At 41.0% G+C, this 23,505-nt stretch overlaps 1 protein-coding gene across 1 annotated transcript in view; it reads left to right on the top strand.

Moving 5' to 3' along the window:
- Window positions 1-22,367, top strand: part of LOC149266258 (mannan endo-1,4-beta-mannosidase 2-like) — a 34,902-nt gene extending 12,535 nt beyond the window's left edge. Inside the window, exons 2-5 of the mRNA XM_089430202.1 lie at window positions 18,667-18,864; window positions 20,900-21,022; window positions 21,207-21,418; window positions 21,634-22,367. Coding sequence (XP_089286328.1) covers window positions 18,667-18,864; window positions 20,900-21,022; window positions 21,207-21,418; window positions 21,634-22,036 — 936 coding nt within the window. The 3' untranslated portion in view covers window positions 22,037-22,367. The remainder of the gene's footprint in view (window positions 1-18,666; window positions 18,865-20,899; window positions 21,023-21,206; window positions 21,419-21,633) is intronic.
- Window positions 22,368-23,505: the final 1,138 nt, after the last annotated feature.

Genomic DNA, 23,505 nt, shown 5'->3' with positions numbered 1-23,505 from the left:
CCTTGAGGACATTGCGGGAGATCACTACAGGTGTGCCAGATTTCAGTACTGATCACTTTGATACTTGCAGAGGTTGTGCGATGGGCAAATTTGCCAAATCCCCTTTTCCCAACAGTGACAACAGAGCGACGGGGATACTTGATTTGATTCATTCCGATGTGAGCGGTCGGATGTCTCATGTTTCCTTGAGTGGATATGAGTACTATGTTTTATTCATCGATGATCACTCCAGGAGGACCTGGATTTATTTTTTGAAGACCAAGAGTGAGGTCTTCAAGCGGTTTCAGGAGTTCAGAGCTCTTGTGGAGACTCAGATAGGTCGAAAGATCAAGTCCTTGAGGTCGGATAATGGAGGAGAGTACACCCTTGGAGAGTTTGTTGACTATTGTGCGGAGGCAGGCATTAGGAGGGAGTTCACTGTTCCTTACAACCTCCAGCAGAACGGGGTTGCGGAGAGGAAGAACAGATCCATCATAAGGGCTGCCAAAGCCATGTTACATGATCAGGGGTTGCCATTGTTCTTGTGGGCAGAGGCCTGCAACACAGCTGTTTACTTGCAGAACAGGAGTCCGTATCGTGCCTTGGGGCACATGACTCCGGAGGAGGCTTTCTCTGGGAAGAAGCCTGATATTGGTCATCTTCATATCTTTGGATGCATTACATACTCCTATATACCCAAGGAGAAGAGGACCAAACTAGAGCCCACCGCAGAGAAGGGTATCTTTGTGGGCTACAGTGAGACCTCAAAGGCCTTTCGGATTTACATTCCTGCACAGAGGAGAGTTGTTGTCAGACGGGATGTGAAGTTCGAGGAGGACAGGGCCTTTAGGAGGTCACGGGAGTTAGAGTATCTGGATCAGCCAGACCCTCAGCAGCAGTTAAGTCAGTCGCAGGGATCCAGTGGGCAGGGATCAGGAGGATCCGGAGGTACATCTATGAGGATGTCAGGTCTGTCAGTGAGTAGTGGCTCGCCGAGCCAGAGGGGTGGTGCTCCGGGCAACATACAGAGCAGTTCACAGAGCAGTTCACTAGGGAGTCCATTGATGGACAGTTCACACGGTACCTCAGCTTCTACAGGTTCAGGTGCAGGCAGGAGGACAGCAGACAGACAGTCAGGAGTTCAGGCTACTGATGGTGATGAGGAGGAGGAGTTTCATTCTCCTATGGGAGAAGCATGCTTAGGGAAGAGAAAGCCCAAGTGGCTTCAGGACACCTTGAGAGATGCCACATCTGTTGCTGAGCCGAAGAGGCCGGTCAGAGAGAGTAGACCACCTGAGAGGTTTTGTAGCTATATGGCGATGGTTACCAGCATCCTTGACTCTGAGCCTTCTAGCTATGAGGAGGCAGCTAGCCAGCAGGTCTGGAGAGAGGCCATGCAGGAGGAGTATTCTTCTATCATGAAGAATGATGTTTGGGAGATGGTGCCGAGGCCTGAGGGAAAATCCGTGGTTACTTCCAGATGGCTTTACAAGGTAAAGCATGCTGCAGATGGCAGCATTGAGAAATTCAAAGCGAGGTTTGTGGCTAGAGGGTTTTCCCAGGTAGAGGGAGTTGATTATGAGGAGACCTTCGCTCCCGTGGCTCGATATACTTCGATCTGCTTCATTATATCGATAGCAGCAGAGATGGGTTGGAAGATCCACCAGATGGATGTGAAGACCGCATTTCTCAATGGCTTCATACAGGAGGAGGTGTACATTGAGCAGCCACAGGGCTTTGAGGTGCATGGGAAGGAGTCCCATGTGTGCAGACTGAAGAAGGCCCTTTATGGCCTGAAGCAAGCTCCCAGAGCTTGGTACTCCAGGATAGATACATATTTGTAGGGGATGGGTTTCACAAAGAGTGAGGCAGATCCGAACCTTTACTTTTTTGTGATTGGTGAGGAGCCTCTCATTCTGGTGCTGTATGTGGATGACTTGATCATTACAGGTGCAGAGAGACTCATAGAGCACTGCAAGAGAGATCTTGCGACGGAGTTTGAGATGAAGGACATCGGCTTGATGCATTACTTTTTGGGTTTGGAGGTGTGGCAGGAGGAGGGGCATTTCTTCCTGGGGCAGGGGAAGTATATTGTGGATATCCTTAGCAGATTCCACATGGAGGATTGTAGACCCATGTCGACACCAATGATCACCAACTGGAAGAAGCTTCATGCTTCGGATTCCGAGTTGGTGGATCCCACATTGTACAGGCAGCTGATTGGTTCCTTGATGTATTTGGTCAACACTAGACTAGATATCTGTTTTGCAGTCAACACGATGAGTCAGTTTATGTGTGAGCCTAGGAAGGTTCACTGGGTGGCTGCAAAACACATTTTGCGGTACTTGCAGGGGACAGTGGATTATGGTCTGGACTACAGGCAGGGAGATGGAGTGAGATTGGCAGGATACACTGATTCTGATTGGGCAGGTTGTGCTTCTGATAGGAAGAGCACTTCAGGGTGCTGTTTTGGGTTGGGTTCAGCAGTAGTGTCATGGTTCAGCTGGAAGCAGCAGTCAGTAGCACTGAGTTCAGCGAAAGCAGAGTATATGGCAGCCAGTCTAGCTAGTTGTGAGGCTATCTGGCTTCGCAAGATGTTGTTTGGCTTATTTGGTCAGCCGTTGAGACCTTCAGTGATTTACTGTGATAATCAGAGTTGCATTAAACTCACGGAGAATCCAGTATTTCATGACAGGTCAAAGCATATCGGGATCAGATATCATTTTATCAGAGACTATGTTCAGAAGGGAGTTGTGAAGCTTGAGTATATTTCCACTGATGAGCAGGTTGCAGATATCCTTACCAAAGCCTTACCATGGGGCAAGCATGTCTACTTTAGAGACAAGATGGGTGTGGTGAGGAACACCTTCCTTGGTAAGAGGGAGTGTTGAAATTTGGTACCGGAGGACAAGTGGTTCCCTTAGGCTTTGATCTTTGGCCTAGGGAAAAGTGTCCAAAAGAATTTAATTTTTCTCCTAAAGTGACTTTATAATTTTATAAAGTTAAATCTAATTTAAAAGTGACTTTAAGTGATAAAGTTACTAAGTCTAATTTTAAAGTGACTTTTATAAAGTCAATGAAAAATTAGAAAGGAAAAGTGACTTTGGAAATAAATGACTAAGTGGGTCTTTATTAAAGTGGGGTGAATTAAAAAATAAAAAGTGAGATTTAAATGAGCATTTAATCTCAGCCATTGATCTAAATCTATTTCAGCCATTGGATTTAGAGATCACCCAAAAGTCACTTGGGTCACCCAAAAGTCATTTGGAGTTATATTAAGAGAGGAAAAGGAGGAAAAGATCACATTCGATTCAATTCTTTCATGAGCAGATTGGGAGAAGGAGAGCAAAAGAGCAAGAGAGATTTCTGAGCAGGGAGGAGAAGGAGACAGCAGCTTGGCACACATTCCAAGGCAGCAGTTGAGCAGATTTGTACAGCTGATTCAGCACACAGTGAAAGGCAGATTTTGGCACGATTTTCGAGGAGAGGTTTGCACAAAAATCGAAGAGCAGTTTGCTGGTTTTTTTGCACGCAAAACGAGGGCCATACAACAGCATTTAATGCTGAAAGTGGGCACGAAAATAGAGGAGACTGTAGAGCATTTATTGCTGTCCTGTTTGCTGTAATTTCCAGTTTGCTGTGAAGCATGGGAAAAGAGATAAGTTGTAAATTTGCTTGCTGATTTTTTTTGCTGAAAATTTCTCACTGTAAAAGGCAATTTTCAGAAATAAAGAAGAGCTCTCAAACTGGTTTTCCCCAAGAGTTGTAGGGGGTTTTTCCAGGGTCACATTGACCAAAAATCTTAGTGTTTAAATGTGTTTTAATGGATGTTTATTACTGCTGATTTTTATTTCTGCAATCCAGCATCCTGTAAAATTTCCAGAATTTGTGTTTTCAGCAAATTTATTTTTTTCAGCTTGTTAAATGTATGGTTATGGGAAAGGGCATTTAACTATATGGGAGAAATAAGGAGAAACTGAAAACCGGGGTGGGAAATGAGAAATTTCTACATCTAGACACGTGCTTTTGGGAGCAGGAATTTTGTATATCTTTTCCATTTTCTGTTTGTTAAGGAACCAAGTATAGTGTAGATTAAAACTCGTTTCCTCTTCATGATAATTACTTGTTATTGTTATCTGCTTTCTTATTACTTATTATGTTCTCTTCATCAAGCAATTATACAAATGTTCAAAAACAAAAGGATCACAAAGAGACAAAGAACACTAGAAATTAGGCTCCAAGCCAGGGCAAAACCTCACAAGGGGGAAAACCCAACCAATCCTTCTCTTATAGAATCAGAATAAAATGAGATATCCAAGACCCAAAACCAAGACCAAGACTGCCACAAGTTTACTGAGTCAACCCTCCTCCAATGAAGTCAAAGTCAACAAAAGTTAACACTGGTCAAAAATCTGAATCTGGTCAAACCCTGAAATTTCAGCTCCTGAAATTTCGGGCATGCAGTACCTCAGAAAAATTCACACATGTGAGCAGAACTAGGGAAAAAAACGCGTCTTCTCTCTCCTTTGACTTTGGTTGTCTTCTTATTTTTTGGCACAAAAGTCGTTGTGATGTTGAATGTGAATGAATGAGCTTCCTAGAGGTCTAGTTGACTTGTATATATAGCTGTCCAGAAGGGTCGAATAGCTGCCTCTTAGGCCGACTTGGTCTTGTGTTAACACTTTGACTCAAAAATAAATTTCTTTTTCTTTTCTTACAAAGATTCCAAATGGGACTTGACTCAAATACATTTCCTTTTGATTCTATTTGACTGAATTGACTTTATAAGCATGAAGAACATGTTTTGACCAATAATAATAATAATAATAAATAATGAATATAATCTATGACAAAAATAACATTTTATTACATTCTATGTCACAGGGTTCGCCGAATTTGAACCTTGAGGTTCGAAATTCGGCAAACCCAAAAAAAAATTCAAATTCATTTAGGTTCGGCGAACTTGATAGTCGAACCTCAATGAATTCGCACCTGATAGTTGAACCTCAAATTCGAACTTCAACAAATTCGAACCTGAAGGTGAACCTAAAGACGAACCTAAAGCCCAATTTTATAATTTTTTAAATTTTTTTTGGGGTTCGAGGTTAGATTTTGGGCAGTTTTTGTCAGTGGTTTTAAGGTTTATGAGAAAAACCATGGGCAACACATGGTTTTCTCTTGTTCCGCTTCCCACCAATTAGTTTCCCGTGGTGGACACTGGTTTGGCTTTATTTACCATGGTTGTCGATAGATTTTCACAAGCCAACTTCAGTCTGAGTGTACTCGCTCTATTGTGCTCAGTGCTGCCACTGCGTGTTGTATTCTCTGCAATTTCCTGAATTCAATTTCTAGATGCTGCTTGTCCCCGCTGCCTGGAGCGTGAAGTTAATAGTGGTCGTGATTTGTGGCTCGTGGGTGCTCACTACCACTCATATAGTGTTATTGATTGATTTTGATTTTTTATTATTTTATGTCATATATATATATATACACACACACACACACATATATATAGTCGAACTTAATGCTGAATCTCATACGAACCTCGTCGGAAAATTCGAATTCGAATCAAATTTAATTGTTTCCGAACTCGAATTCGAACCCGAACCATGTGACATAGATTACATTATGAAGACCGACACTAGTTACATTATTCAACACTGTTGATCTATCATTGGAGTTTTGTCAATGATTATGTTGTTTCTACTTGTGGACTGAATAGACATTAACATGACTCGTGATAACTGTAATCACTTTGAGCATGGGATGTTGTCTAGAGATGCAATAACCCCAGGTTTATTTCTGCGATACAGGGCAGCAAGGAAAGGGTAACATGGGTTTGTACTTCTCTGCCACATTACCTTTTTTCATCTTTAGAATTGCCTCCCATTTGTGTCCTTGTGACTCCATTCACCCAATATACAAGGAACTAATCTCTAGCCCACCATCCATTCATTTTCCTTTCAACTTTTAAACCTGCTTTGTTGGAGATTACCCTTCACATCACCTTGCACTTCATAGCTTTAATTTCCAGCAACCCTCATTAGGGAAGTCTCCCATGAGCTGGAGAGAGCTGGCTTGAAGAATAGAGGAAGGTTGGCAGGGTGACTGTGGCCAACCTCTTAGTTACCCAAATCTATTAGCTCAATGCTTTGGGCTTTCACACATTCAGAATGACAGATTGAGTGGTAACAGGACCATTGTGCTAGCTTGCAGCCTCCAAAATGCAATTCAGAGAGTAAGGGTTGCACAAAACCACCAATTTAGTTTTTTGCAATTAGCTAAAATCTGCCATGACAATGCTCTGTAAAGGTTGATGATTCAATGGTTGTGGCTTTTATTTTTCCTAGAGAAGAAGCAATCACATCATAGAAAGAATAAATATTGACCAACCTTTTGCAACTTCCAGATTTGCAGATGCCCTTGCAGTAACCTGGAACATATAGAAATGTTGAATAGAGTTACAGTTAACAGGCAATAAAGCAGCTGGCTTGGCACTTCAGGAACATTATGTCTGGGATTTTATGCTAATTTATGTTGAAAAGCGTAGCTTGGGAGGTATTCCACAAGCCCAGATTGGAGTTTGTGAGAATCTTGGTCACAAAAGGACCTTGTGGGCAAAATACCCAAGTGAAAGGGTTTTAGACCCAGATGGGGTTTAAAATTCTAAAAGGAAAAATTAAAATTAAATTTCTAAGTCTAAAGAGGATCAAACCCCTAAGGTCTAGAGGGTTCCATAGAAGGCTTGGGAAGTCTATTTAAAGCAGGCCTTAGGACAAGGCTAAGGCATCAAGTGAGAGCGAATTCATTTGATGAAGTGGCTAGCGAAGATGTAGCCAAGCTAGGAGGTCTGAGTACCTCTAGATCGCTGAGATCTAAGGAGGTCGAGTGGGAGCAAGAAAGGTCAGAACCAAGTCTGGAAGGAGGCCATTGATGCTCAGATTTAATGGAGGAAGTTCCTCAAGGGCACTCGTACTCAAGGAGAGATCAGATCTGTGAGCCCTAGATAGGGCTAGTTTCATGATGCCACAGACCTTAAAGTCTGCTACATGATTGCTGGGTTATGAACAAGTGTGAGGGCCGAGACCCTTAGAGGCAGATCTCCATCCTGAGATAAAGCCGCAGATTGGTAGGCCTATCTCTGTGGTATAGATCAGCAGACTAGGGAGGCCGAGATCTTGATCAGAAGTGCAAGAGTGAGGGCGGAAGAGAAGGCTGATAAGGCGTGTGGAATAGGGCTAGCAATAGGGCAGAAACAATATAAGAAAGCCAGATAAGAGGAGCCACAGACCTAGAAGGGTTAGAATCTAGATTGAGGGAAAAGAAGGCCGAGATAGGAACCCTTCTGCTCAGATCTGATCTGTCCGAGATAGGAGCTGTAGGCTGAAATCTTGAAGCACTGTACAATGCATCAAGGAGTGTAAAACCCTCACAATGAGTAGTGATGCGTCGAGAGGCTAAGAACCTGCAATGGAAGTCTGAATATGTAGATCTATTGCAGAAGATGAGCTGCTCAAGTTTGTGACACCAGCGCTGATTGTGAGAAGGGTTTTTGCACAAGAAGATGCGCTAGAACAGTGACCTTGTAATGTACAACAAGACATTAGATGCATGGTCATTGAATGCTGATGTTGGAGGGCTGTTCTACGTTGAACAGCAGATCTATAAGAGCCCTAGTAAGGGCTGTTCAGTGCATACCAAGTCTGCTCAGAGAAACTGTGTATGTTGCTTGGATCTGTGTGTGAAGAAGAGGGTGCCGAGTCATCCAATGAAGCCTAACAAAGTCAGGTGTGAGTTCTGTGTAGAGGCCACAGTGATTAGGATGAGCGGCAGTCTCTGTGGGTTGTATGGCATGTATAACCTCACAAGATGAATCCAAGTGTGAGCAGAAGTATGACTTGTATGAAGCGAACAGAGAGTGATGTATGGCAGATCTAGGTGTGTATGCAGTGGTTGAACAGCAGATGGAAACAGCCCTAGATGAGGGCAGATTTATGGAGCAGCTTCAGGGTTTGGAGCAGCAGTATAGTAGAGATCCAGATCTGTGCAATAGGGGAGCTATTGCAGAACAGAGCAGTTTTGTATTAGCTCAAGATCAGTCAAGTAGTGACTGAAGAATGGGCAGAGCTGAAGCACAAGATGCAGTGCAGGAAGGAATCCAGTTTGGACAGAATTGAAGGACACTCATGGTCTGTTGGAGGACAGCGGGAGAGTGATTCTTGGTGTGCCCTAAGTGCAGCACTTTGAAGGACTAAGGTAGCTGTTAGAAGTGGCAAATTGGCAGTATTGTACAGCCCAAGTTCATTGTGGGAGAAGGACGTCTTCCAGCCTAAGTTTGTCTTCATTGGAGCAGCGTAGGAAGAAGTCCCTAAGTAGCTGAAGATCAGCAGTGGTAAAGAAGGCTCAAAGTGTTGTGGCCTTGAAGTACTAAGGAGCAGGTAGTGAGCATGAAAACTCTGTGTTGGTTGTAGATGGACTTATGATCAACTAGAGGGCAGATTGGATAGCCGAGATTCAGTAACCTAAAGTACCAGGACCATTGATAAGAGGCAGTGCTGCAGAATGGGAGCGGAGGACCCATAGGTGTTCAGGATATGACCACGACAGTTGTGATTGCATGCTACATCAAATAGACGGTCAGTGTATCTTGTTCTGGGCAGTTTGGTTGCCATAGGTGTTTTACAACTAGCCCTAGCTTGTATCTTGTACTCGTGGATGTACGAGGGCCATGATCCTTGGTACGGGAGCCCTAGACAGTTGTATTATCAGTTTGTTAATATAACGAAGATGGGTTGAAATTTTTTAAAAATTCCCCTGTGCGCTAGACTGCTAGTTGATTCATTGATATGTACTATTCTGCTGTGCAAAGTAGGATATGTTGAGGCATTTGAGTTGGTTATGTCAGAGATTTTAAGACATTAACCCAGATTCTCACATGCCATGGAAAATCAACATGGTATCAAAGCCTACTTTGAACTTTGAAGGGCTAGTGGATCAGAGTGTGCAAGTGGTAGCGTGTGAGCCAGTGGAGATCGTGTAGGCTCAGAGGGAGCAACCTTGAGGAAGTTCGAGATCTTCAGGTTTTGATGAGGCAATGACATTACAGTGACAATAATTCATTCTATAGGGTATGCTGTAGAGGTGGATGCCAGGTGGGCTAGTGTCACTGATGATGTTGGATACTTCAATGGAAGTACCTCCCTCGCTAAGAGGGAGTGTTGAAAAGTGTTGCTTGGGAGGTATTCCTGATTCCACAAGGCCAGATTGGGGTTTCTGAGAATTTTGGTCACAAAAAGACCTTGTGGGCAAAAGATCCAAGTGAAGGGGTTTTAGATCTGGATGGGGTTTAAAATTCTAAAAGGAAAAATTAAAATTAAATTCCTAAGTCTAAAGAGGATCAAACACCTAAGGTCTAGAGGGTTCCATAGAAGGCCTGGGAAGTCTATTTAAAGAAGGCCTTAGGACAAGGCTAAGGTATCAAGTGAGAGGGAGTTCATTTGATGAAGAGGCTAGTGAAGATGTAGCCAAGGTAGGAGGTCTAAGTACCTCTAGATCACAAAGATCTAAGGAGGTCGAGTGGGAGCAAGAAAGGTTAGAACCAAGTTTGGAAGGAGGCCGTTAATGCTTAGATTTAATGGAGGACATTCCTCAAGGAAACTCATACTCAAGGAGAGAACAGATCTGCAAGCCCTAGATAGGGCTAATTCCATGATGCCATAGACCTTAAACCCTTGCTACATGATTGTTGGGTTATGAACAAGTGTTGTGAAAATTTCACTACTAAAATCCTATTGTAGCAACTAGAATTAATTCTTCTAACTGTAAATTAAATTAACTCTTTATTGCTACGACAACAATGATTTAATCACACTGCAACCTTCACAAATAAAAAATACTGTGGAAGATAAACTAGAATCTAAGAAAATATTGGCACACACAAAAATTATGACAGTTATTTTTGGACAAAAGTCCCCAGAAAAACCCAACTTGGGAAAACTGGTGTAGCAGCTGAGGGTTTTTATTATTAAGCAACAGTGAGAAAGTCTGAGTACAATAAATATTGCCAAATTGGCTAATCTATCCAAGAGGAATACTGGAAAAATTTCTCTAAGGGAAATTACCCTCTCTCCGAGCAATCTTGGCACTTCATTGCCTCTGAAAAGCTAGCAGTCCAACCAGCTCTGTGCAAACCCTGTGTCACCCTAGCATGGTCCCTTAAACACTTTGCTTGAATCAACTTCCATTCTAGTTGTCCCGCCTGTTGCTGAATGGGAAAATGCTTCTCTCGCCCTCTAGAAAACTTTCTCGACCTTCGGAATTGAAAACGTCTTCCTCTTCAGCTGGATCGAATTGCCTTCTTGAGGCTTTGCGCTGCCTCTACGCAGCCTCTTGGAGAAAATCTCGGCCTCCTCTTTTTGACTCTCCGGAATTGGAAAAAATTCCTCCAGACTCACATTCTGTGCCCCTCTGCTTCCCTTCTCTAGTTCGAACTCTTCTGGGAACTGCCCAAGGAAATCGATCTCTTGTGCCTCAAGTGTGTGTCGTCCATCTACCCATCGACCTCCTCTTATAATCTCCAGTTGGGACTCCAACGACCAATATTAAAACATAATCGATGGCTAAGATCATTTCTGGATTGATTTGTGTGAGTTTCTAGATGATTCACACCTTTCTCAATTAATACTGATTAATTAACCACTTTTACAAAGTTTAGACTTAGGAAATATTTAAAAATAGTCCAATAATCTAATTGACACAGTTCTAGGTGGAATTTCTAGAAGCGATTTTTGGGTTATGGAGAATCCCTGTGTTTTAGCTTCTCCACAAAGCCTCGAGACTAGAACATCTTTGATGCTACAAAAACTAACAAGTGTGAGGGCCGAGATCTTGATCAGAAGTGCAAGAATGAGGGCGGAAGAGAAGGTTGATAAGGCATGTGGAATAGGGCAAGCAATAGGGCAGAAACAAGATAAGAAAGCCAGATAAGAGGAGCCACAAACCTAGAAGGGTTAGATCAAGGGAAAAGGAGGCCGAGATAGGAACCCTTCTACTCAGATCGGATTTGGCCAAGATAGGAGTTGTAGGCCAAAATCTTGAGGCACTGTACAATGCATCAAGGAGTGTAAAACCCTCACAACGAGTAGTGATCCATGGAGAAGCCAATACCCTGTAATAGAAGGCCGAATATGTAGATCTATTGCAAGAAGATGAGTTGCTCAAGTTTGTGACACCAATGTTGATTGTGAGAAGGGTTTTTGCACAAGAAAATGCACTAGAACAGTGGCCTTGTAATGTACAACAAGACATTAAATGCAAGGTCATAGAACGCTGATGTTGGAGGGTTGTTATACGTTGAACAACAAATCTATAAGAGCCCTAGTAAGTGTGAAAATTTCAACTACGAAATTTCTATTGCAGCAATTGGAATTAATTCTTCTATTTGTTAAATAATTTATCAGAAGATAAATTGGAAATTGAAAAAATATTGGCATACACATTAAAGATAACATCGTTATTTTTGGACTAAAGTCCTCGGATAAAACCCAACTTGGAAAACTGATGCAACAATTAAGGGTTTTTATTATTAAGAAACAATGAGAAAAATTTGTACAACTAGATGCCCAAACTAGCAATCCAATAAAGGAAAACAGGCTACAAAAAATTAGTGAGACAAATTTTATCTCACCCGACACTGATCCAACTTCGAAACTGGCTCCAAATGGGCTCCATGAAACCCCTGCCTTAGTTTCTATGTCAAATATGCATAAACACTTGTACACTCTACCTGGAACTGCAACTGATCAGGTTGTCTGCCCAATCCAGCCTCTGAGAATGACTCGTTGGCCTCTTCTAGAAATTCTCCTGGCCTCCAGCAACTGAATTGACCCTCTGTCTGGCCAAATTGAACTCTACCTCTGAAGCTTCTGCACCAGCTCTACGCAGCCTCACTAAGGAAACTCAACCCTCCTAGAGCTGACTCTCCGAAACTGGAAGAGTTCCTCTGGACTCACTGTCTCTGCTTTCCTTCTCTGGCTTGAATTCTTTAGGCAAATTGTCGTTGCTCTCTGAAAAGTCGAATTGCCCAAGGAAATCGACCTCAAGTGTGCTCCTCCATCTACCCATCGACCTCTTCTTATAATCTCACTGCGGGACTCCAACGACCAAAGTTAAAACTTAATCAATGTTTGAGATTATTTTCTAGTCGATCAGTGTGAGTTTCTAGAGAAATCTCACCTTCCTCAATGAATTACTGTTAATTAATCATTTTCCCTAAGTTAGACTTGGGAAAAATCAATTTCTGATAATAAACTTATTAAGGCATCTCTAGGTGGATTTTCCTGAAACCTTTTCTAGGTTTTGGAGTCCTAGTGTTTCTTAGCCTTTCTGACAACTGTCGAGACTAGAACACCATCTGATGCTACAAAAACTAACACTCCCTCTTAGCGAGGAAGGTGTTCTAGTGTCGTACTGCTACAACACCCTGTCTCTGCATCATCTTGCATACACGTTGCTGATGTCTGGCCACTGTGATTGCCTGCCACTACCCACCAACCACTACGCAATTATGATGTTGCATCTGTGTTGTTGTTGACACTGCTATATTGTTGCCAACTCTGCATTTGTACTGCAACTCCCTCTCATTTGTTGTTGTTGTTACTGCAGTTGAGAAGCATCCGAAATACTGAATCAACTGTGTCTTTGCGCTACATCTGTCTCCTGAGCATCTGACTGCTACTAGCCATTGCACTATCCACTAAAGAATCTGCGCTATTGCTCACTGTGCTACTAAGCCTCTTGCTTTGCTGTCAACACCGCTCTGTGCTCCTTAACATCTGTCTGCAAGTTGCAACTATCACTCCAGAATCTGACTGCATCAATTAACATTGATCCATCTTGCTACTGACTACTGTGGGCCCTTGTAGCAAGGTAATGATCCATGAGGAAGACACCTCAATGGACCCTCCCCAAACCTCTGCGCTGCTCTGGGATTATAACTCCATATCACCCCACCTCACTCCTGGAGGTATAACTGCTAACATGGCGAAGTATTCCTCCAACTTGGAGGACAATTTGTCTATCTTTGCGAATGTTGTTGCCTGGTCTTGCTTCTCTTGCTTGTCCTTCTTCCTTTAACGAACATTGAGTACTGTCGTTGCCAAACTCACCACATCTGAAGCACTTGACCGTAGATAGGTCCTTCTTTTTTTCTTCTCCCCCTACCCCTCACTGGGACCTTTTGATGCAAGGGCCACATTTTCTTCCTCCTTTTCACCGTTCGAACCCTTACAGCTGCTTCCGCTGATGGAGGTCTTCACAAGTGCTCCCCTCATCTCCTCCTGCTGTAGGCTTGATGACATCCTGTGCCACCCTGGTAATGTGTCTTGTCCCAAGATGCTTTGAACGAATACTTCCCATTCTTCTGAGAGGCTGTTTAGGGCCAAACACACAAGCTCTGTAGGCCGAGGCACCTCCCTAACTGTTGAAAGCTGATCTCGGATTTCCTGAATTTTGGTGAGAAAGGGATCAATCTCTTCACCCTTCTACATCCCGATGTTTCTCAACTTCTCTTGCAGGAATATCTTTCGCTGCTCAGAAGGATTCTGATATAGCTAAGCGAGAGCATCCCACATCTCCTTGGTAGTGTTCTTGCCAAATATATGCGAGACTTTTTGGTCCCAGACTCACATGTAGGATCATCCGCTTCACTTTGGCCATCTCTTTCTTGTATTCTCTGTTGATCTGCATCATTCAATATTGCCACGACATTTTCTGCGTAGGTCTTTATGCCAAATTCATCTAGCAGGAAGGACATCCTAGCCTTTTGGATGACAAAGTTGGAGGCTCCCTCCAACCTATCTTGATGTCTAAGCCCAGCTATGGCCATCTTTGAATCTGGAACAAAAATATCCCTCTTCCCCCTGCTCGATTGCTGAATCTGCGATTTGCACTCCTTTCTGGAGTGAGAAAATCTGCTTGTAGCTATTGCCGATTTCAACTGGAAATATGGATTTCTAGGCTAGAAATGCTCTGAGATAAATTCCCTATGTGTGTGCGCTTCCTCTTCCACCCGACGTTTATTCTGCTCTAGCAATTGCAAAATCCTCTTCGCCCAAACAAGGAATCTGCTTAGCGAAAATTATTGAGCTGTTGCCCCCTTCTGCTTGTTTGAATCACTCAATTTGGCAAACCAAATTTTTTTGCCAACCTGCATTGAACAGTCAAACTGCCCAACAATTCACACAACCTAGCTTAGGTACTGCGCAGCCCCCAGAAAATTCGTCTTGCTAGGTCAAAATCGCTCTGATACTATGTGAAAATTTAAACTACGAAATTTCTATTGTAGCACCTGGAATTAATTCTTCTAATTGTTAAATAATTTATCATCTTATTGCTATGACAACAACGAATTAATCACACTGCAATCTTCACAAATAAAAATACTGTGGAAGATAAACTGGAAACTGAGAAAATACTGGCGCACACATAAAATATAACACCATTATTTTTGGAATAAAGTCCCTGGAAGAAACCCAACTTGGGAAAACGGGTGCAACAACTGAGGGTTTTTATTATTAAACAACAATGAGAAAAATGAGTACAACTGGATGCCCAAATTGGCAATCCACTATAGGAAAATTGGCCAAATAAAATTAGTGAGACAAATTTTGTCTCACCTGAAACTGATCCAACTCCGAAACTGGCTCTAAATGGGCTCCACGAAACCCCTCCGTCAAATCTGCGTAGGCACTTGTATGCTCTGCCTGGAATTGCAATTGATCAAGCTATTTGCCCAATCCAGCCTCTGAGAATGATTCATTGGCCTCTTCCGGAAATTCTCTTGGGTTCCAGCAACTGAATCGACCCTCTGTCTGGCCAAATCAAACTCTGCCTCTGAAGCTTCTACGTCAGCTCTACACAACCTCACTGAGGAAACTTGACCCTCCTGTAGCTGACTCTCTGGAATTGGAAGACTTCCTCTTGATTCACTGTCTCATTTCCTCTCGATTCATTGTCTCTGTCCCTCTTTGTCTCTGCTTCCCTTCTCTGGCTCAAACTGCTCTCTGGAAAGTCGAACTGCCCAAGGAAATCGACCTCAAGTGTGCTCCTCCATCTACCCATCGACCCCTTCTTATAATCTCACTATGAGACTCCAACGACCAAGATTAAAACTTAATCAATGGCTAAGATTATTTCCTAGTTGATCCGTGTGAGTTTCTAGAGAAATCTCACCTTCCTCAATTAATTACTATTAATTAATCATTTTCCCTAAGTTAGACTTAGGAAAAATTTAATTACTGATTAATTAACTTAATTAAGGCATCTCTAGGTGGATTTTCCCAAACCCTTTTCTGGGTTCTGGTGTCCTAGTGTTTCTTAGCCTCTGTGACAACTGTCGAGACTAGAACACCATCCGATGCTACAAAAACTAACAGTAAGGGCCGTTCAGTGTATACCACGTCTGCTAAGAGAAACTATGTATGTTCCTTGGATCTGTGTGTGAAGAAGAGGGTGCGGAGTCATCCAATGAAGCCTAACAAGCTCAAGTGTGAGTTCTGTGTAGAGGCCACAGTAATTAGGAGCGACAATCTTTGTGGGTTGCATGGCATGTATAACCTCATATGATGAATCCAAGTGTGAGCAGAAGTGTGACTTGTATGAAGTGAACAAAGAGTGATGTATGGCAGACCTAGAGCCCTAGATCTGGGCAGATCTAGGTGTGTATGCAGTGGTTGAACAACAGATGGAAACAACCCTAGATGAGGGCATATTAATGGAGCAGCTTCAGGGTTTGGAGCAGCAGCATAGTGGAGATCCAGATTTGTGCAATATAGGAGCTATTGCAGAACAAAGGAGCAGTTTTGTATTAGCCCAAGATCAGTCAAGTAGTGACTGAAGAATGGGCAGAGCTGAAGCACAAGATGCAGTGCAGGAAGGAGTCCAGGTTTTGACAGAATTGAAGGACACTCGTGGTCTGTTGGAGGGCAGCGAGAGAGTGATTCTTGGTGTGCCCTAAGTGCAGCACCTTGAAGGACTAAGGTAGCTGGTAGAAGTGGTTGATTGAAGAAGCTCAAGGTCTGATAAGCCAGAGGAGCAGTACTATACAACCCAAGTTCATTGTGGGAGAAGGACGTCTTGCGGTGATAGGTGGCAGCCCTCTTGCCCTAAGTTTGTCTTCATTGGAGCAGTGCAGGGAGACAATAGTGGGAAGAAGTCCCTAAGTAGCTGAGGAGCAACAGTGAGCAAGAAGACTCAAAGTGTTGTGGCCTTGAAGGACTAAGGAGCAGCTAGTGAGCGTGAAGACCAAATGTGTTGGTTGTAGTTGGACTTATGATTAGCTAGAGGGCAGATTGGATAGCCGAGATTCAGTAACCTAAAGGAGCAGGACCATTTGATAGAGGCAGTGTTGCAGAACGAGAGCAAAGGACCCGTAGGTGTTCAGGATACGGCCACGACAATTGTGATTGCATGCTACATCAACTAGACGGTCAATGTATCTTGTTCTGGGCAGTTTGGTTGTCATAGGTGTTTGAAAACTAGCCCTAGTTTGTATCTTGTACTCATGGATGTATGAGGGCCGTGATCCCTGGTATGGGAGCCCTAGACGGTTGTATTATCAGTTTGTTAATAACACAAAGATGGGTTGAAATTTTTAAAAAATTGTCATGTGCCCTAGTTGATTCACTGATGTGTACTTTTCCGCTGTGCAAAGTAGGATAAGTTGAGGCATTTGAGTTGGTTATGTTAGAGATTTTAAGTCATTAACCTAGATTCTCACATGCCATGGAAAATCAACAATTTTTATCTTTGCTGATAAGCTAGTTGTCAATATAATTTTTTTTGTTGAACAGAAGTAATGATTACTTAAATTCTATAGGAGACACTTGCTTATCTAGAGAACTCTTAAAATCCTGTTCCAAACAGTGAAAATACGATTGCTAATTTTATTTCAGCTATGCTTGTGAGATGATGTCCTTTTGAACAGTGATGAATATCGAAAATATTGCGATATTTTCGGCGAGCCGAAATATCCCCGAGAAAATATCGCGATATTTTAGCTCCCGAAAATATCGCGATATTTCCGAAATATCGCCGATATCTCGGCATAATATCGCAAGACGACCTAAAATATCGCCGGGCGTGTTATGCCGCGGCTAGAAAAAGGGAAAATCATTTTTTTTTCTTCATTTCTGTTTCTGAGTGTTGGAGAAGGAAGGGGAAGAGTTTTGTGGTGGTTGTCAAGGAGGGTTTGAGGATCAGACAACGATTATCACCACCAACTAAGATCTTTGTGTGTATCAAATATTGAAGAACAGTGAGACAAACTTCATTTCTTCCATCAACAGGTATGTTCTTAAAAACCCCTATGTTAATGATTTTTTCATAGATTTAGGGTTATGATTGCTTGCCTCTTTGCCTACCAACATTTTGTTTCTTTGTTTTCTTTCCATTTGCTATGATTTTCATGCCCATGAGCCAATGCAAGGGTTTTCTGATTTCTCCATATTTGGACAGCGAGCTTCATTTTTTTTTTCAACTTTCTTATGCACCCTCTTATTGCCATTTTTCATTCACATTGCAAAATGCAAATAATGTAGTAATTTTTTTTAAATGAGGTGGTTATTAGTTATTAGTTATTATTTGTTGTGTTGGGGGGTTTAATGCCAATTTTTTGGTTTTTTTGTGCCCTAGGTTTGAATTAGTTCCCTACAAATGTCAAATATGCCAAAAGCCTTGGACCCATTTTGGGAGTATGGGGAGGCTGTTGGTGGGGCAAATCGGGCATATATATCATGCAAATTGTGTGGGACCAAGATGTCGGGAGGGGTTACACGATTGAAATACCATCTGGCTAGACTCTCTGCCCATGATGCAAATGTAATGCCTTGTATGGTTTTTAGTGCGGAGGTTATACAAAAAGCTCTTGAAGCAATTGCTGAACAAGACAGAAAGAAAGCTGCTAGGGAGAGGCCAATGGTCTCAGATAGAAAGTTGCTAGTTTTATTTGTTTTGCAACTTTTCCTACATATAAGTTTATAACTCATGATGATGAAATACTGTTAAAGTTTTGTATATGTGATGTTATTTTGTTTGAGTCCTTGAGTGGACAATTATCAGGGATCAGCAGGATATGTGATGTTATTTTGTTTGAGTCCTTGATTGGACAATTATCAGGGATCAGGAGGATTTGGTATCGCCTTTGAAGTTTGATGTATCATTTCTATTTGACATCATATATATCAGTGCTTTCTTCATATTTATGTGCCAATGTGTTTAGTTCATGTTGTTATTGCTTTATATGTTTAGAAATTTGAAAAAAATGAATATATTATGCATTTTTTATGCTTGCCGATATTGCCGATAAGATGTTTTCTGGACCCTCGCCGATATTTTGCTGATACCGATATTTTCAACACTGCTCTTGAATGCTTTTTTGAGGGTAGATACTCTGCCACTTTTATATGAGATTTTGAACTTATTCTCAGACCTGATTGAACTTGGTAATAGTATTTTGCAAAGAAGACATTGGTTTTTACTATTGAGAATAAATTTTCCTTTTATGTAATTTAAAGAAACAAGAACTGATTGTTTATAGTTATAGAAGAATTCCTTGTCAAAGTGATATCTTGCTTATTTAGTATGTTTTAAGTTTCAACAAATTGATAATCCCTGGGACAGTGATTGCAGGCATTAGATTTTGTTATTGTGGAAGCTAGACGGAATGGACTTAGGTTGATTTTCAGCCTTGTTAATAATCTCAATGCCTATGGTGGCAAGGTTCAATATGTAGAATGGGCACAAGCAGCTGGTATAAATGTGGGGTCTTCAAATGATTCCTTTTTCTCTGATCCCACCATTAAAGGATACTACAAGGAGTATGTTAAGGTAAAGTTATTGCTCTTGATCTAATGCCTGGCTTAAATGTTGGTCCATTGTAGAAGTTCATTCTCAATTTCAAAGAGCTAAAGTATCACATTTCCACATTTCTATAACATAGGAAACAAAATTTTCTAAATTAGGAAGTCTTCCTCAGCAGGAAGATCATTTCTGGGATGTGGAAAACACAGCCCATTTATTGTTTCATGGGGGAGTTTTATCATTCAATGGCAGAGATTGAATCTCTACCCAAAATGAACATACACTAAAGCTTTCGCATCAGCTATCCTTAATGAGTACGAGTTTGACCAACTTATAAGAATCGGTTGTTTGATATTGACAATGCATGCCAACCTGTAAGATGACAGAGTCACAAACACACATTCTGTGTAACTTGAAATTGTGGAGCTCTCCACACTCTTGAATCTTGATTGATGTAAGCAAGTTTTGCATTTCTTGGTCTGTTTCTACCCCTTCATTTTATTGTATCCTTCTGTTTACCGAATGTCCATTTATGGCATTGTAAAAGAATGTCCAAAATGAACATACACCAAAGCTTTTGCATCAGCTATCCTTAATGAATATGAGTTTCACCAACTTATAAGAATCGGTTGTTTGATATTGATAATGCATGCTAACCTGTAAGATGACAGAGTCACAAACACACATTCTATGTAACTTGAAATTGTGGAGCTCTTCACACTCTTGGTTGATGTAAGCAAGTTTTGTATTTCTTGGTCCGTTTCTAGTATCTACCCCTTCATTTTATTATCCTTCTGTTTACCGAATGTGCAATTATGGCATTGTAAAAGAATTTCTTTGTTCTCAATTTCCTGCCTTCACTCAAATTCTGCAATCCTAAGATTATTTCTTGTATCAGCATGATCCAACCCCAAAAATAATTGTCATAAATCAGTCTTTTCTGATATGATTGATGAGGTTGTGCATTGTTCTATCTGGGAATTATTCACATCCTCTATCTTTTCATCGTGGAATTCCTATTACCTATGGCAGTTGAGCAAATCAACCACATTTTTTCTGCTTTTCTGCAGTGACAAGACAAGGGCACTATTTATGAAGAAAAAGATCTGCTTTTCAGAAAAGCCATGGTTTTGTCTTTAATATTGTAGGCTAATGGAATATCTCCTCGGCATTTTTATCCCAGACTCCAGAGTCTTCTTCTTTGTCTGACATCTTGCAGGATTAAGTTTACATATTAGAACTCTTTTGCAAAGTATCGGACATTTATGGTGCAAAAGCTTTCCAGTGATGTATAGATTTTCTAGTGTTTTAATCATCATGCTTTGGCCTTACTTCACCTGGCTGTCCTGTACTTGCTGTTGAGATATTTCTTTTCTTTCCTTGTTTGTAAATTGTCTGGGCTTTATTGAATATTGCATAGAAAATTTTCAGACATGGCACCTTTAGGGGATGCTCTTCTACCTTTTTCTAGAAGCATTTAAGAAATCATTACTCCTTGAATTGATCTCTACAAGGGACAGCACAATCTGTTGATGAACCGTCCAAGTGTAAAAAGAAAGTCATCCTTTAATAGTGAATGCTTAAATATTGGATGCGTTAGGGGATTAAGCGTCTAACTTATTTAGAAGTACACTGCTGCCAAACATAAAAGAGAAGCCTGTTGATATGATGGAGATGAGCCTGGTACAAGAAGTTAAAATCTTTTGAACTTGGGGTGGAGGTTTAATGTGCATCTTCTATATAAAAAATCTGAGTTGATTATGACAATCTAGCATTATTTCATTCCATGAGTCAAAATAATTGAAACATGTCATGCTAATTAGTAAGTTGAAATGAGTGCTTAATGATCAGTCGTGCATGTATCTCTAACAGTCTTAGCCAATGTGTTATTTCCTCATATATTTAGTTTCTGGCTGGATCATGATATTCTGTTACTAAGATGGCTAGATGAACATTAAAATATCAGAAAGCATGCTGCCTTTGTCCTATACTTATAGCTACTCTCCAAAAAATATCAATTTTATACTCAATAGGCTGACCTTATTTTCTTTTGCTTATACAGTCCATCTTAATGAGAAAAAACAGTATCAGTGGAGTTGAGTACCGCAATGAGCCAGCCATATTTGCATGGGAGCTTGTGAATGAGCCTCGCTGTATGTCAGATGCATCTGGTCATACACTTCAGGTAGACTAATATTTTATGTTCGTAATGAAGCCAGTCCTTGGACTGTGGTTTGTTCATTATCAAAGTTATGTGATTTAAATATATATTATTCATATATGCTTCTAAATGCAGGAAATCTTGTTATCAAAAGGAGTCACTAGAAAGTTTTGTTGTTCTTATGAGGGTGCTTGGATTTCAAATGCAGACCTGGATAAGTGAAATGGCAAAGTTCATAAAATCATTGGATAGTAGGCATCTCCTCACTGTTGGGCTTGAAGGCTTCTATGGGAAGACAACACCTAATAAGATTGAACTGAATCCTGGAGATTGGGCTGTCTCACTTGGTTCGGATTTCATTTGGAATTCACAAGTTGAAGAGATTGACTTTGCCTCTGTCCATGCTTATCCTGATAGCTGGTGAGTAATTTCTTAGGAACCATTTCATAATTTAGACAAGAGAGGACATGTAACAGGCATCCATTTTCAAAATTTCGAGCCATCAGTAATTCTATCAGTGCATATTAGTATACTTCCAAATATTCTATTGTATGATGTTGGAACTTGGAACCACACTTATGAGTTATTTTCCTGTTATTGTCACATTATAATATTATATGGACACGAGAGTGCAGGATTCCTAACGTGGAGCTAGAGGACAAACTCAAGTATTTTTCTAAATGGGTAACCTCTCATATTGATGATGGAGAGCAAACCCTGAAGAAACCTGTGCTTTTTACAGAGTTTGGACTTTCTTCACATCATAAAGGTTTTGAAGAGAGCCACCGAGATCAGCTGTTGAAAACTATGTATGGAAAAATATATGAATCAGCTAGGAAAGGGGGTGCTGGAGCTGGAGCTCTGGTTTGGGAATTTGTAGTAGAGGGGATGGAAGAATATGGGGATGATTTTGCATTTGTTCCATGGCGGTTTCCTTCTACATATCAGCTGATTGTGGAGCAATCCTGCAGATTGCAAACTTTATTTGAAGGTCAACCTCAAGTAAACAAAAGCTTACATGCTGCGTGCTCAAGTTGAACAATCTTTGAATTGTCTTATATTCAGCGGCGTTTTGAATTATGGAGAGGAAAACTTCCATTTTAATACATAAGTCCGAGCTTATTTCAAATACTGTGTCTGACAAGTTGAAGACTCGATAGCATGATTTATTCTAAATTTGAAAGGATTTGGCTGTGGAACCACCAAATTAAAGTAACCTATAAGGCTCATATTGTGATACTGTTGTAATATGGCTGCATTTCATGTCTTGACGGAGCTGCTGGTGCTCCTGTTTGTACATTTCTACTGTAACTTTAATCTTTGGAGGCGACTTTTGCAATGGAATAATTTGCAACTATTTATTTATTTATTCAGCCCAGCGATCTCTATAGAGGAGGTTTCCCTCCACGAATTAAAATATGCAGTATTTTGTGGAGCCAACTACTTAAATGTTTTAACTGCCCAAGAGAGTCATCGTGATGTTTTGAAGTTGACTTCAGGTTGATTCCTTTCTCATAAAAACTGGGCTGGGCAATGTAGATTGTTTTGTCTTGATCTTTTCTCTGATCATGCCTATCATGATTTAGTTGCTTTATTTATTCTTCCAAGTAAAAAAGGCTCAGTTGTTTGCAAATTAGTTTTAAGAATTTGTTTTTATTTTAGATATAACATAGTATATGGAGGGCCTTCGTAATTGTTGTTATACAAAGTATACCGCTCTACTGAATCCTGACCAGGAAGGAATTATTTATTATTTATTTATTTATATTTTTAAAATATGTTATGGAAAATTGTCATAAATTCAAATAGAAGAGTGATGTAGTAATCGACAAGGGTCTGGAAAACGAAAAAAAATGTATAGATTGGGTAAAAATCGGTAAAAGTTGGAAAAACATCAAGTATCCACAATATCAGATACACGCATTGCCACATAAATATGAAAAGAAAATTAATATATAAGATGTATAAGAAGTTTAGTGCTACATCACATATCAATAGTGAATCATGTCCTGAATCTTGAACTTTGACTCAATTTTAAGAGTCAAAATATTAACAAAAAATATAATAAATGTATCATATCATCATGAATAATCTAGAATCAGATTAGATACATAAACCAGTGAGTTCCTCTGCACCTTTTATAGGAAAAGGCAATGGCTTTTCCTCTAGAGGAAGAAGGCCCTGAGGATGGAATTGGACTGTGATGTCCTCTAGGAGAAGAAATAGGAGGTAGCCTATGATGTCGTCTGCTGGTAGCCATGCTAGGTGATGTCACTTCATCTTGCTGCTACTCCACCTCTTGCTCCTCTACCTCTCTCTCCCTTGCAGCTGCTACCTCCTCCGATGCCTCCTCCTCTAACCAATCAAGGATCAATTCCATGATAGGCCTCTCAGTGTCAACCCTCTATGCAAAAGTGGTGTCAATCTAAACCAATAAGATGGCATCTACGTCGGGTTTTGTTGCCTCACCCACAATCAAAGAATGCAGTAGGCGTAGACCATGTCAT

This window comes from Pinus tabuliformis, chromosome 6 (assembly GCF_031772625.1).
Source record: "Pinus tabuliformis cultivar Carrire ecotype Pingquan chromosome 6, CPIR1, whole genome shotgun sequence".
Classification (NCBI taxonomy): domain Eukaryota; kingdom Viridiplantae; phylum Streptophyta; class Pinopsida; order Pinales; family Pinaceae; genus Pinus; species Pinus tabuliformis.
This window is presented reverse-complemented; position numbering and strand designations above follow the sequence as displayed.